This window comes from Ruditapes philippinarum, unplaced genomic scaffold, assembly GCF_026571515.1.
Source record: "Ruditapes philippinarum isolate M1 unplaced genomic scaffold, ASM2657151v2 ctg9258_1_1_1_1, whole genome shotgun sequence".
NCBI classification, from domain to species: domain Eukaryota; kingdom Metazoa; phylum Mollusca; class Bivalvia; order Venerida; family Veneridae; genus Ruditapes; species Ruditapes philippinarum.
The window spans coordinates 807-14,972 of record NW_026851943.1 but is presented as its reverse complement, the minus strand read 5'-3'; the positions used below and the strand labels follow the sequence as shown (position 1 = coordinate 14,972).

Below are 14,166 nucleotides of genomic sequence, written 5' to 3'. Positions count from 1 at the left end.
AATAATAAATTGCTAGGAAATGCCAAATTCAAAAGGAAATGGCATTTACATATGGTTGATATTAAGAGTCATATTAGTCTTTCACTTGGATTTTATCGAGCGGCGCAACAAGATACTCTGCAGATTAATTCGTCTTTGGTGAAGACTTTCGTTTAACGTAATATGTCGGATTGAGTGTGAAATTTAACAATCATATCGAGTAATCATGGCTTTGAAGTGGTTTTTCATCTTTATTTTTATCAGCTATTTGAACGCAGGTAAGTCGTTTATTATATTAATTAGATGGGATAGATTAAGTTTAGCTTGTTATAATTTGTAATTTAATTGGTAGGCAAATGACAGAAAAGAACGAACACGGAAGTCGTTTGCCTAAACTTCCCTTTCTATGACTTTTATATTTTATGTCCGCGTGCTTCCTTGACCGACACCTGTCTTACATGGAGACTTCCTGCATTCTTTTTCCAATCTTTTTATTGTTAACCATATTGTTTCATTGAGCTATTTTAAAAGAGAACAAACAACGCCCAAACTATTTATGGCAGGTTTTTTTCAATAATCATACAATGCAATAGATTGTGATTCTGTACTTTCGATTAAGCCCTTATCCTAGGCCTAGAGGAATCCTGGCATTAAACTTATATCTGCTTATTTAATGCTATAACGACTCCAACTTAGAAATTATTTAAGTTTATTAAAAGGCGTATATAAATAAAAACGTGAACGAAAAGTAATTAAAGAATAAAAAAAAAACAACCAGACGGATGTATTTGACAAATTAACATGACGTTAATAAAGTCCTTGTACTGCAATCTTACCAACACTTTTTTTTCAAAAGTCTGGCAATAATAAACAACGAATATTTATAAAAGCATAACACCTATTAATTTGCCAAGTATGATAAGATCGGTACTAGGGTGTAGGGGAATCTCACCATAGAGTAAAACTTTGCTAAATCTTTAAATATTATCTTACTTATAACTTATTTCCAAACTATACTTAAAAATAATACTTCACTGAAAAATAATTAAACATTCACAAAGGAAGAACTAGTATGTGTTCTAAAACTTAACCCATTTTTAATGACTATAAATCGAAAATGTTCGATACATTTTCCGGATAATTTATTGTCGATATATAAGCTAGAAATTAACAATAAAACTATAGAAAGTTATTGAGCGTTATACGAATATGTTTACAGTTGCAAGTTCAATTCCTTAACAAACTTTTTTTTTCAGATTTCTTTCATCATTTTATATATTATAAGCAACATTGGCGATGAATAATTTGTTTAATTTCTTGTTTTGTTTTCCAAATCTATATAATTTATAACTTCAAGCTATAAAGGAGGTAATAGAAAAAGAAATATAGAAAATAACGTTTCCTTGAAATGTAAACCTACAATCTTAAATTTATAAGTGAAAATCTTTAATGCTTGTCACTGAGGCTAGTTAGGCATATGCTATGATAGTAACCTAAAGTAAAATGTGGTCAAGCGTTAAAGTAAGAAGGTGACTGCCTTAATATACATGTGTAAACGGATTGTACATTCAAATTAGGCGAATGAATGTTCTACCTTTTACCTTTAACTTACTCAGAATTGTCTAGGAACTTCTTCTATACTAAGCTTTTTGCCCTACACAGTTTGCGCATATGCGGGGAAATACTACTTCCGGTACATAGTTCATAGCAACGGACCGCCTCGTTAAAAGGTCGATAGGAATGACTGCATTTCTACCCTGAATGATAACACAATGGACGAACAATCTTATTCAAGTAATTGTCTCAAGTGGAAAAAAATACTATAATGATAAGAAAATGGCATGAATCACTCAAGGTCAAGAGTGCATTTGGCTCAGTTCATAACAATGTCTGCTTCTTTTCATACACAGCAAAAATATCATGGGACATCAAACTATTTAACATGCAGTTTTAAATTCAAAAATGTTATCATGAAACATTTAGATTTGCGATTAGAGGTAACTATGAACTAATTCATATAATAAAAAATATGAATTCAGCGAAATTAATACAATATTTTTGTAGCAGAAGATATTTTTTTTAAAGGAACTCCACTGAGGTTTATAAGCCTAAAATTTATAAGCAATAAGATTTAAAATATACTTTTCCTCACTACAAATATTTTAAATGCCAAGGTTTGCAAATTAAACAAAATATAGATCAATTATGATAATGTGTTCAAACGTTAAAATTAAATAACGTTCTTTTAGCACATATTTTGTTATTTATTGTAACAGTTATTAGTCAATTGATAAACAGTACACCACAGGTCGCAGTCATGGTTTAAAACTTATGAATAGTTAGCATATAACTCCATTGACATGTTATTTTCTTAATGCCAGTTTTTATCACTACTTCCTGCGACGTTACCTCTATCCCGTTAAAAATCATATTACAATTAGTGTATGCATATAACATTATTCATTCCATGATGTAATATTGTCGGGCTTTTATTTAATCTGTATAGACTAAAATTAAGTTGTATGCGATGTTTTATACGTGCTTTATCGTTTGATCTTCATGTATTGACAAAACACTGGCATACAAACAAGATATTTACTTGATAAGTTTTATTACGGAGGATACAAGCATGTAAAGCATAGAAATCTGACAAATATTTGTGTTTATCTTTACATGAATGCAACAGTTATTGTCCCTTACATGAGTTTTACACAGCTATCATTTTAGACATCTTTTACAATTTCTACGCCCATTAATTGCAATTAAAGTTAAACACTTAGCGCAGGTGCTGCAATGGACCAATTAGTAAAATGTTTGGACTTTTATTAGTGTCATTTAGATAGAGTAAGACAATTTAAATGAACCTTAAAATAATTTTGATTACTTCTATAAACATGCAAACATGTGAATTATATAGTTTTATAAAAGGAAAACTGTTTTCTTACAGGACATAATTGGAACATTTTTTCTCACTAACCAGATAGAAAAATCTTTAAATGTTACTAAAAATAGCCTTGTTGGAAAATCTTATCTCACATGGGCTTATCTCACACTCAACGTGCAGCACTTCTAAATGATACGCGATTCACTCCTATTTTAACAAAAATGAAACGTCAAAATGTATTAAAAAATTGTGAGCTAATCTATTGAATTGTCTACGGAATCAAAGTAGATTGATATTAACCTTCACACTGCATTGAGTCCTACTCTACCTAGATCCGCCCTTTTCAATATCGATCTGTTACGAAAAATAGCACGCTTTAAAATATCGAAACATTCTTCGTAAAATCGGATATTATGACACTTTGCCTGAAAAACATTCATGTTTCTTGTTATGATGACGATGCTTCTTGACGACGAATCTCATTTTGATATATTTTAATTGAATATTTGGCCAAAATAACCGAAAAAGTAGAAAAATCTTTGCAAACGGTAAACGCTTTTTTGTCAACCATTGAAGTATGGACTAAATTCCTTATAAACAGTTATATTATGGCACTTTCCGTTTTTAATATCGATGTGATCTATCATGATAACCTTGCTTTTTGATGAGGGATCTTATATAGATTTATTTTATTTACATTTTTCACACATAAACTTGGTCAGAAGAATTTTTTGCGGACGTACATAATGCTTTTTAATCATAGAAAGTCAGGCGCCTAAGCCCCGCCCCCTTTTCAAAACTAGGTACGTTGTAATGCGCGTAGCAAGTAGATTCACTGATATTTGTGTGTCAATGTGGGTTAGAAAAATAAGGCTCGTTCCCGATGGAACCGATAACCCTCGGGTTGGGATTTCCCTATCCTCTATCAAACCCAATGATAGATTCTATTTATCCAAATCTGATATCTTATACACATTAATTTCAATTAGTTATGGACAAACAAATGTCCTACATAAATACATGTGCGCGCATCATTGTTGTATCCAATTAGTCTTAAAACTAAAACCTAAAAGGTGTTTAACATAATCATAAAATCCATCTGGTAAAACAAAGGAGTTTCTAATTTTTAATTATTATAACAACTTTTAACAACAAAAATACAAGACGGCACACATCGTGCAGGTGTTTTTAGGTGAAGCAATTTACCAAATGTATCGAAGGAAGTGTTAGAACTACTAAAATAAGGGTCATGTGGCGATAATAAGAAAAACTGAGTTTTCATGCTGATATACTGTTTATAATTAGGCATATCAGAATGCTTTTGAAAGACAAAAAACGAGTTGAAATCCATTGGCATAAAATTATTATGGAAATTAATCATAGTTTCAAAAAAGCACTTGCAGGTGTTTCACTTCACTATTATTGTAAAAACAAAGTCATGTTCGAAATGTTTCGGATGAAGTGTTAAGATAAAGTTAAGCATTATTTAAGCAGGATGACTTGTTCTCTTAACAGTACACTCATGTATGGTTTAAATATCCTTTTTGTGTAGAACATCAAATAAACAATAATGTACTAAAGTATCTAAAATATCTTAACTACTGTCGTATATCCTAGATTAGACCATGTCATAGATTGATCACCTGTGTGGGTGTCGAAATGCCTGTTAAGAAGTAAAACTGTACACTTGCATGCTAAATTTGATCTAAAATGCATTTACTGCACCAAACTTGTTGTTTAGCATCTACAAAGGGTAAGGAATCATGACCAACTGTGTATATCGGTTCAGTAATGCCCTACGTGTCATATCATGTGTATACAGTTCAATTAATAAACTAATTGTGCAATTTATGAGTAACAGTTACTCACAATTTGATACACAATGTTAGCGTGATTGAATTGATCGGAGCTTTACATTAAATTTTCGCGCATTACAACGTACCTAGTTTTGAAAAGGGGGCGGGACTTAGGAGCCTGACTTTCTATGATTAAAAAGCATTATGTACGTCCGCAAAAAATTCTTCTGACCAAGTTTATGTGTGAAAAATGTAAAGAAAATAAATTCATATAAGATCCCTCATCAAAAAGCAAGGTTATCATGATAAAACACACCGATATTAAAAACGGAAAGTGCCATAATATAACTGTTTATAAGGAATTTAGTCCATACTTCAATGGTTGACAAAAAAGCGTTTACCGTTTGCAAAGATTTTTCTACTTTTTCGGTTATTTTGGCCGAATATTCAATTAAAATATATCAAAATGAGATTCGTCGTCAAGAAGCATCGTTATCATAACAAGAAACATGAATGTTTTTCAGGCAAAGTGTCATTATATCCGATTTTACGAAGAATGTTTCGATATTTTAAAGCGTGCTATTTTTAGTAACATATCGTTATTGAAAAGGGCGGATCTAGGTAGAGTAGGACTCAATGCAGTGTGAAAGTTAATATCAATCTATTTTGATTCCGTAGACAATTCAATAGATTAGCTCACAATTTTTTAATACATTTTGACGTTTCATTTTTGTTAAAATAGGAGTGAATCGCGTATTATTTAGAAGTGCTGCACGTTGAGTGTGAGATAAGCCCATGTGAGATAAGATTTTCCAACAAGGCTATTTTTAGTAACATTTAAAGATTTTTCTATCTGGTTAGTGAGAAAAAATATTCCAATTATGTCCTGTAAGAAAACTGTTTTCCTTTCATAAAACTATATAATTCACATGTTTGCATGTTTATAGAAGTAATCAATATTATTTTAAGGTTCATTTAACTTGTCTTACTCTATCTAAATGACTCTAATAAAAGTCCAAACATTTTACTAATTAGTCCATTGCAGCACCTGCGTTAAGTGTTTAACGTTTATTGCAATTAATGGGCGTAGAAATTGTAAAAGATGTCTAAAATGATAGCTGTGTAAAACTCATGTAAGGGACAATAATTGTTGCATTGTAAAGATAAACACAAATATTTGTCAGATTTCTAAGCTTTACATGCTTGTATCCTCCGTAATAAAACTTATCAAGTAAATATCTTGTTTGCATGCCAGTGTTTTGTCAATACATGAAGATCAAACGATAAAGCACGTATAAAACATCGCATACAACTTAATTTTAGTCTATACAGATTAAATAAAAGCCCGAAAATATTACATCATGGAATGAATAATGTTATATGCATACACTAATTGTAATATGATTTTTATCGGGATAGAGGTAACGTCGCAGGAAGTAGTGATAAAAACTGGCATTAAGAACATAACATGTAAATGTAGTTATATGCTAACTATTCATAAGTTTTAAACCATGACTGCGACCTGTGGTGAATGGTTTATCAATTGACTAATAACTGTTACAATAAATAACAAAATATGTGCTAAAAGAACGTTATTTAATTTTAACGTTTGAACACATTATCATAATTGATCTATATTTTGTTTAATTTGCCAACCTTGCCATTTAAAATATTTGTAGTGAGGAAAAGTATATTTAAATTTTATTGTTTTTAGTTGGCAATTTGGACATGTTTGTATTTATCTGTTCTTGTTTGTTTCATTTTTTCTCTAGTATGCTTTTGCTTTTTATTTACCGCCGTTTAACATTAAAGGGACTCCAATGAGGTTCTTTGACATGACGGGACTGGAAATATTTTTTTTTGAGGTTTTTACTCCATTTGATGTAGATCTATACTTATAACATGTGTGCAAAATTTCAGATCATTAGCTCGCTCCGGTTTTCCAGAATAATTATTATAATAGTGAAAATGACCAAAAATCGAAAAGCGTTTAAACGCTTTTCACTCGGATCGGACTGAAAATAGCACAAACATATGACTTGCAATGTATTTCTTGTATATTTCTTAACAATATTTTTCTTATATTTCTGTTTTAAATGCTCATGTTTAACTATGTGAAAAATTAAAATTTAATGTTTTTAGGCTTATAAACCTCAGTGGAATTCCTTTAAATAAAAATATCTTCTGCCACAAAAATATTGTATTCGCTGAATTCATATTTTTTATTATATGAATTAGTTCATAGTTACCTCTAATCGCAAATCTAAATGTTTCATGATAACATTTTTGAATTCAAAACTGCATGTTAAATAGTTTGATGTCCCATGATATTTTTGCTGTGTATGAAAAAAAGCAGACATTGTTATGAACTGAGCCAAATGCACTCTTGACCTTGAGTGATTTATGCCATTTTCTTCTGAAGTTATCATTATAGTATTTTTTTCCACTTGAGAAAATTACTTGAATAAGATTATTCGTCCATTGTGTTATCATTCAGGGTAGAAATGCAGTCATTCTTATCGACCTTTTAACGAGGCGGTCCGTTGCTATGAACAATGGACCGGAAGTAGTATTTCCCCGCATATGCGCAAACTGCGTAGGGCAAAAAGGCTTAGTACAGAAGAAGTTCCTAGACAATTCTGAGTAAGTTAAACGTAAAAGGTAGAATATTCATTCGCCTAATTTGAATGTACAATCCGTTTACACATGTATATTAAGGCAGTCACCTTCTTACGTTAACGCTTGACCACATTTTACTTTAGGTTACTATCATAGCATATGCCTAACTAGCCTCAGTGACAAGCATTAAAGATTTTCACTTATAAATTTAAGATTGTAGGTTTACATTTCAAGGAAACGTTATTTTCTATATTTCTTTTTCTATTACCTCCTTTATAGCTTGAAGTTATAAATTATATAGATTTGGAAAACAAAACAAGAAATTAAACAAATTATTCATCGCCAATGTTGCATATAATATTTAAAATGATGAAAGAAATCTGAAAAAAAGTTTGTTAAGGAATTGAACTTGCAACTGTAAACATATTCGTATAACGCTCAATAACTTTTCTATAGTTTTATTGTTAATTTCTAACTTATATATCGACAATAAATTATCCGGAAAATGTATCGAACATTTTCGATTTATAGTCATTAAAAATGGGTTAAGTTTTAGAACACATACTAGTTCTTCCTTTGTGAATGTTCAATTATTTTTCAGTGAAGTGTTATTTTTAGGTATAGTTTGGAACTAAGTTAAAGATAATATTTAAAGATTTAGCAAAGTTTTACTCTATGGTGAGATTCCCCTAAACCCTAGTACCGATCTTATCATACTTGGCATATTAATAGGTGTTATGCTTTTATAAATATCCGTTGTTTATTATTGCCAGACTTTTGAAAAAAAAAGTGTTGGTAAGATTACAGTACGAGGACTTTATTAACGTCATTTTAATTTGTCAAATACATTCGTCTTTTAATTACTTTTCGTGCATGCTTATATTTATATACGCGTTTCAATAAAATGTAATAATTTCTAAGTTGGAGTTGTTATAGCATTTAATTAGCAGATATGAGTTTAATGCCAGGATTCCTCCAGGCCTAGTATAAGGGCTTAATCGAAAGTACAGAATCACAATCTATTGCATTGTATGATTATTGAAAAAACATGCCATAAATAGTTTGTGCGTTGTTTGTCTCTTTAAAAATAGCTGAATGAAACATAATGGTAAACAATAAGAAGATTGGAAAAAGAATGCAGGAAGTCTCCATGTAAGACAGGTGTCGGTCAAGGAAGCACGCGCACATAAAATATAAAAGTCGTAGAAAGGGAAGTTTAGGCAAACGAGTTCCGTGTTCGTTCTTTTCTGTCATTTGCCTACCAATTAAATTAAGACAGTATGCAACCTGCACCGAATTCAAAACATGAAATTCAAGAGTTTATTTTTGACTCCATATTTCCCCGGATTTTGTTACTTTGAATATTTTAGATTCTTTCCTTAAACGTTAGAAATTTTAATTGAATAATTATTTCATGTAGATACACATACAGGATAAGCAAAGCTTAAGAAATCGTAAAAAAAGCCAAATTTTATTTTGATATTATCAAACAAAAACACAATTGATAGGCATAAAATGCCTAAAAATGAAACATATTTTATAACATATAGACTTGTTTGTACGAAACGCGTCATGTTAATTAATTGATTTTTAAAAGTTAAAAAATCAATAAATTAAAATCTATTTATTTACTGTCCACCGAATTCACAGGTGGAACATTCATTAGGAGGTCTTCATCATGTTTTTCAAAAGAACGCTATTAATTAACAGGTGATTTGTTTGTTATCATATAATTCACATTTTTAGCGTTGCAACTGCAATCCGTATATTGAGGTGATTTGCTTACTTCTTAAATGGACTACACGGAGTTTTTCTCTTTAACTTTACTGGCCAAAAGTATGTGTCATTTAGTGTGGGTTTTACAATATATTTAGTTCTGAAAATAGACTCGTTTTCTGAATAGAATGAATGTTTCATTAAATTTTCTTTTACACCATATGTTTATATTTTTCTAATAACCTGTTTCTCTTTTCTTGATTTACAATTTTGACATCCATTAAATATTCGATTTCAAAAATACATGTATTTACTAAAGATACTAAACATTGTTTAGTGTATTTTAAGGAATATTACATTTTAAATTACATAAATAGTAACAGTATGCTAAATTTCGCTTACAGGCACATTATGCCTCGAAATAAATATTTTGTTTTTACTTAAATGATTTTTAATGTTTTAATATCGTTAAAAGAATGTTAATGTTTTTTACCTGAATAAAGTAGCGATAGATGGTAAATATTTTTGCCATAAAAGTAGCAAAATGTAAACAAAGTAGCAGTTTGACTTCCATAGTAAATACCAACTCACTACAGCTCCACTTATTGCCAAAAAATAACAGATGAACAAGGTATGTCTGGTCATCGGCCAATGAGTAACTTTTTCGGTAGTTAAAAGTACACCGAAGTAAAAAAGTGTTTGAGAATTATAGAAATAAAACCATTGCTTTGGCATAATGGGCTATAAAATTAAATTTAAATCTAAGAATGCTCTATTTTAAACCAATTCTACAGTTATTCCTGTATTATTTTGAAAGCAATATTCAAAAGCGATGGAATCGGGAGGAGGATATAGTTTTGGCGTTGTCCGTCCGTCCGACCGTCCGTCCGTCCTTCCGTCCGTCTGTCCGTCCGTGCATCCGTCCGTCCTAATTTCGTTTCCGGAGTAGTTCTCTGCAACTACTGGCTAGAATTCAACGAAATTTATGGGAATCATCAATATCAAGAGGAGATGCGCATATCGTCGGCTTGTTCCGGTCCGACCCTTTAACTCTGAGTTATGGCCTTTGATTAGTTACGTAGTATGCATATAGAGTAAAAATCGTTTCCGGAGTAGTTCTCTGCAACTACTGGCTGGAATTCAACGAAACTTTATGGGAATCATCAATATCAAGAGGAGATGCGCATATCGTCGGCTTGTTCCGGTCAGACCCTTTAACTCAGAGTTATGGCCCTTGATGAGTTATGCAGTATGCATATAGAGTAAAAATCATTTCCGCACTACTTTTCTGCAACTACTCGCTGGAATTCAACGAAACTTTATGGGAACCTTCAATACCAAAATGAGATGCGCATATCGTCGGCTTGTTCCGGTCAGACACTTTAACTCAGAGATATGGCCCTTGATTAGTTATGCAGTATGCATATGGAATAAAAATCGTTTCCGCGCTACTATCTGCAACTACTTTGGCTGGAATTCAACGAAACTTTATGGGAACCTTCAATACCAGAAGGAGATGTGCATATCGTCGGCTTGTTCCGGTCAGACACTTTAACTCAGAGTTATGGCCCTTGTTTAGTTATGCAGTATCCATATAGAAAAATATTTGTTTCCTCGCTACTTCTCTGCTACTACTGGCTGGAATGCAATGAAACTTTTTGGGATACTAAGATGAGATGTGCATATAGTCGCCTTGTTCCAGTCAGATACTTATAACTCAGATTTATGGCCCTTGATTAGTTATGTAGTATGCATACATCTCATTGGCATTTCCAGATTTTACTATTTAACACAAAGTTATGGCTCTGTTATTGCCCTGAATATTTATCAAGTTCAAAGAATATTACTGTTTATGCCATGATTAATATATAAATAAAGCCTTATGTATTCAGTTATTGTGTTAATAATTACCAGTACTCGGCGGGGGATATAAATTCAACGAATTTGCTTGTTATTTGTTGAACAATATTGGTTATAATTGGGCAAGTCTTGAGCATTTCTTTATTCGATTCGTTAGTTAGTTTTACTGAACGCGTTTATGTGTTGGTTGTGTTACAAACTGCGAATACCTAGAAAATATCAGACAGCGATTTTACCTGGATTGTAAATGGATTATTGGCGTCCGCGCCGAAGCGCGGCGCCTTTTATGGAATGAAATCAGATTTTGTGAAAGGGCGACAGCAACTTCTCGAGCCTTTTAGTCGGTCATAATAACATTCGGAACTGCCTCGGCTATTATCTGTAATATTAACCTCGGAAACAATACGGATTGAAAATAGTTCTACCACGTGGTTTACAAATGTAAACAGAAACAGAGATAATGTAAAATGAATGTAAAATTTGACATCTAATGTCTGTTCCGATACTCTTATGCTTGAAAATATGTCTGACAACAATTTGTAATTTAAATATGCCCACTGATGTTCAATTTTGAACAAATCCGACTAAATGTCAAAAGGTTGGTTTTTTGTACTTTCGGTTTCTACAGCCATACTAGTAAATATAGAAATAATGTTTTGTTTGCTTTTGTACCTATGAATTCACTTATTTTTGGTGGATTTTAACTACATTTATTGGAAATAAACTTGTCAACAACTCCCAGCATTAAATTACTATTTGTTTACATGTTTAGTTTCTTAGCGTAGGTTAGACCAGAATACCGCATCCGTTCTGTGTATTCATACTATTGTGTTCGAGGTCCTTATCCGAAGACTGACGGAAAGGGCCGAGTAGTTGCGATTGTCATAATAAAAGCCGATCATTCCGATCGGTATAAGGGTGCTTGATTATTAATTAATAATGAAATGCGCGATATGTGACAATGAACTGCGAACTGGAGAATTTCGCAATGCAAAGTTTTCTTTAAACATTTTCAAATGAAATAACCTTTTCCGTCAATAAATCGCGCTCTTTGGGTTTTTTTATTTATCATTTTGTAGTACACATTGGGTTATCATGGTATGTTTATATTGTTGTAAATGTATCGTAGAATGATCAGTTGATGACCTAAATATTCCGAAAATCTATGTATAGATATATCTATTTATCACTCCTATCGGTAATTCCCGGTCTCTCCCGGTCTATTTTGACCGGGATTTACTAGTGACCGGCGAATAGTACCACACGTTTATTGTCCGGTCTCTCCCGGTTTTGGAGTAGATGTTTGATATCGTTACAATTCGAAAAAAAAAAACAACAATAACAATAGCATGTTTCATTTTATTTATATGAGATAAAAACAATAAATATGTACAATAATAGAGAAAAGGGTACATTTTTATGGTATTAATATGACACTATCAACTTTGAAACATTTTATTTAATTTGTTATTCTTGTTTAGTAAAGATGCCGAGGAATTATTCAAAGTTACAAATTAGATTTTATGAATAATTCAATTGATTGATAATTTAAAAAATGATAAAAAAATACAAATGTACAAATACATGGTTTAAGAATAAACAATATTATATATTGAAAGATAAACCATAATTTACTGACTTTTTCCAGTCAAGTTTTGACTTATAATCGTCGGTCAATATGACAATTGAATTCTTAAAATTTATTTTACATTTTTAATAAAAAAAGAGTAGTAAACATAAAAGCACAGTATTAAAATAGCACATAAAACACACACAAAAAAAAACAAACAAAAAAAAACAAAACAATATTCATAAAATCAGTATTTTTGTAATTAAAATTAATAGATATTACAATTATTGTATAATAAACAATTATGCTCAACATAATCAACCTGGTTATATAACCAGTGTCATATTTTTAGTAAGTGTGAACAGATACCTTAAGAGGGGGTCTTCGCTAACAGCGATAACATAATATGGGACAATTACACAAGTGTGGTACGTGTTGATCATGCGTTACACATATGGATTATAAATGATTGTATACATGTATATCCGTTGGTATTAATAACCACGATCATAAAGAAATAACAAGTAATATTTTGATCTCTAGCATGCCAATCAAAGTTCATAATGAACAATGTCTTTCGTCCGCTCATTCATAAGTAATAAACAATTCTGGTAGTTTATAAGAATATCTTGTCATCATATGTCTACTAGTTCATCTTCACTTGCTGCATTTCTTGCTTGGACGCCCTTTAATGCTTTGCATCAATGCTTTTCTTGTAACATCATTGGATACGAAAATCATTGTGATATTTAGGGTATGAATTATATTAAATATTTGGCTAAAATGTTTCAAATAAATCTAGTTTTTAAACCTGTGTCACTGTGCATTTTGGTACTGTTTTTTGATAATGCGATTTCAGATATCGATTATTCGGATGAAACCTATTTGGATGGATTTACGTCGAAATGTACTCCATTAGAAAGAAGGGACGGTGTGTGTGAGGTTATTCTGTCGTTTTATAATATTTCAACATTCCCAAATATGCTCGGGCATCAAAGTATTGAAGAGGCAAAGGCTGAGTTTTTAGACTTTCAACCGTTAATTGACGCTAAATGCTCCAAAAGCCTAGAAAAATTACTGTGTTTTATTTATTTTCCTCCTTGTACTACATATAACAGTTTACTTAAAGTATGCCAATCATATTGTGAAGAGGCCGTTACTAAAAAATGTCGGGAAATTTTAAAAAGCGTTAAAAAGCGTCCTCCTGTACTAGAATGCGGACAGTACCCCCGTTCGGATAGCAAGGATAATATTATTTGTATTACACCCAATGATACGCTTTCAAAAAGTGGCGGGACTGTCTACACAACAACCATAATCTACCCAAATTATATTGACGAAACTTCCGAAGAATCTAAAGAAGGTAAGAAACAGAAGTTTGCACAATACCCAAACTAGTTTTCTCAAATAAAGTAAGATAGAATAAAAGTTTGTAAAGTAGTTTACATACAAAGTCATATTTTCCATCGTTTCGAGGGTTTTGGAGGAGCAAAATGTTAGTGAACGGGTTTTTAATGTTTGTTTAACGTTATGGTTTAATTGAAATATATATAATAGCATGTGTCCTGTTAAAATTGACTACAACCAATAAGACTGCATATATTTTATACTTTAATTCGCCCGCACTTCTAATATTTTTCCAAAAAATTACAACAAAGACATGTTCGGAAATGTATTTCGTTTTAAAGGGACTCCACTGAGGTTTTTTGACACGATGGGACTGAAAATATTTTTTCAAGATA

General features: G+C 31.5%; 1 protein-coding gene across 1 annotated transcript; it reads left to right on the top strand.

Moving 5' to 3' along the window:
• Nucleotides 1–104: 104 nt before the first annotated feature.
• On the top strand, nucleotides 105–13,787 carry LOC132743708 (frizzled-like; the record flags this gene model as incomplete). The annotated part of the gene is made up of 2 exons (XM_060732266.1): nucleotides 105–257; nucleotides 13,284–13,787. Coding segments are annotated over exons 1-2 (556 nt in total), but the record flags the coding sequence as incomplete, so codon positions are not given.
• Nucleotides 13,788–14,166: the final 379 nt, after the last annotated feature.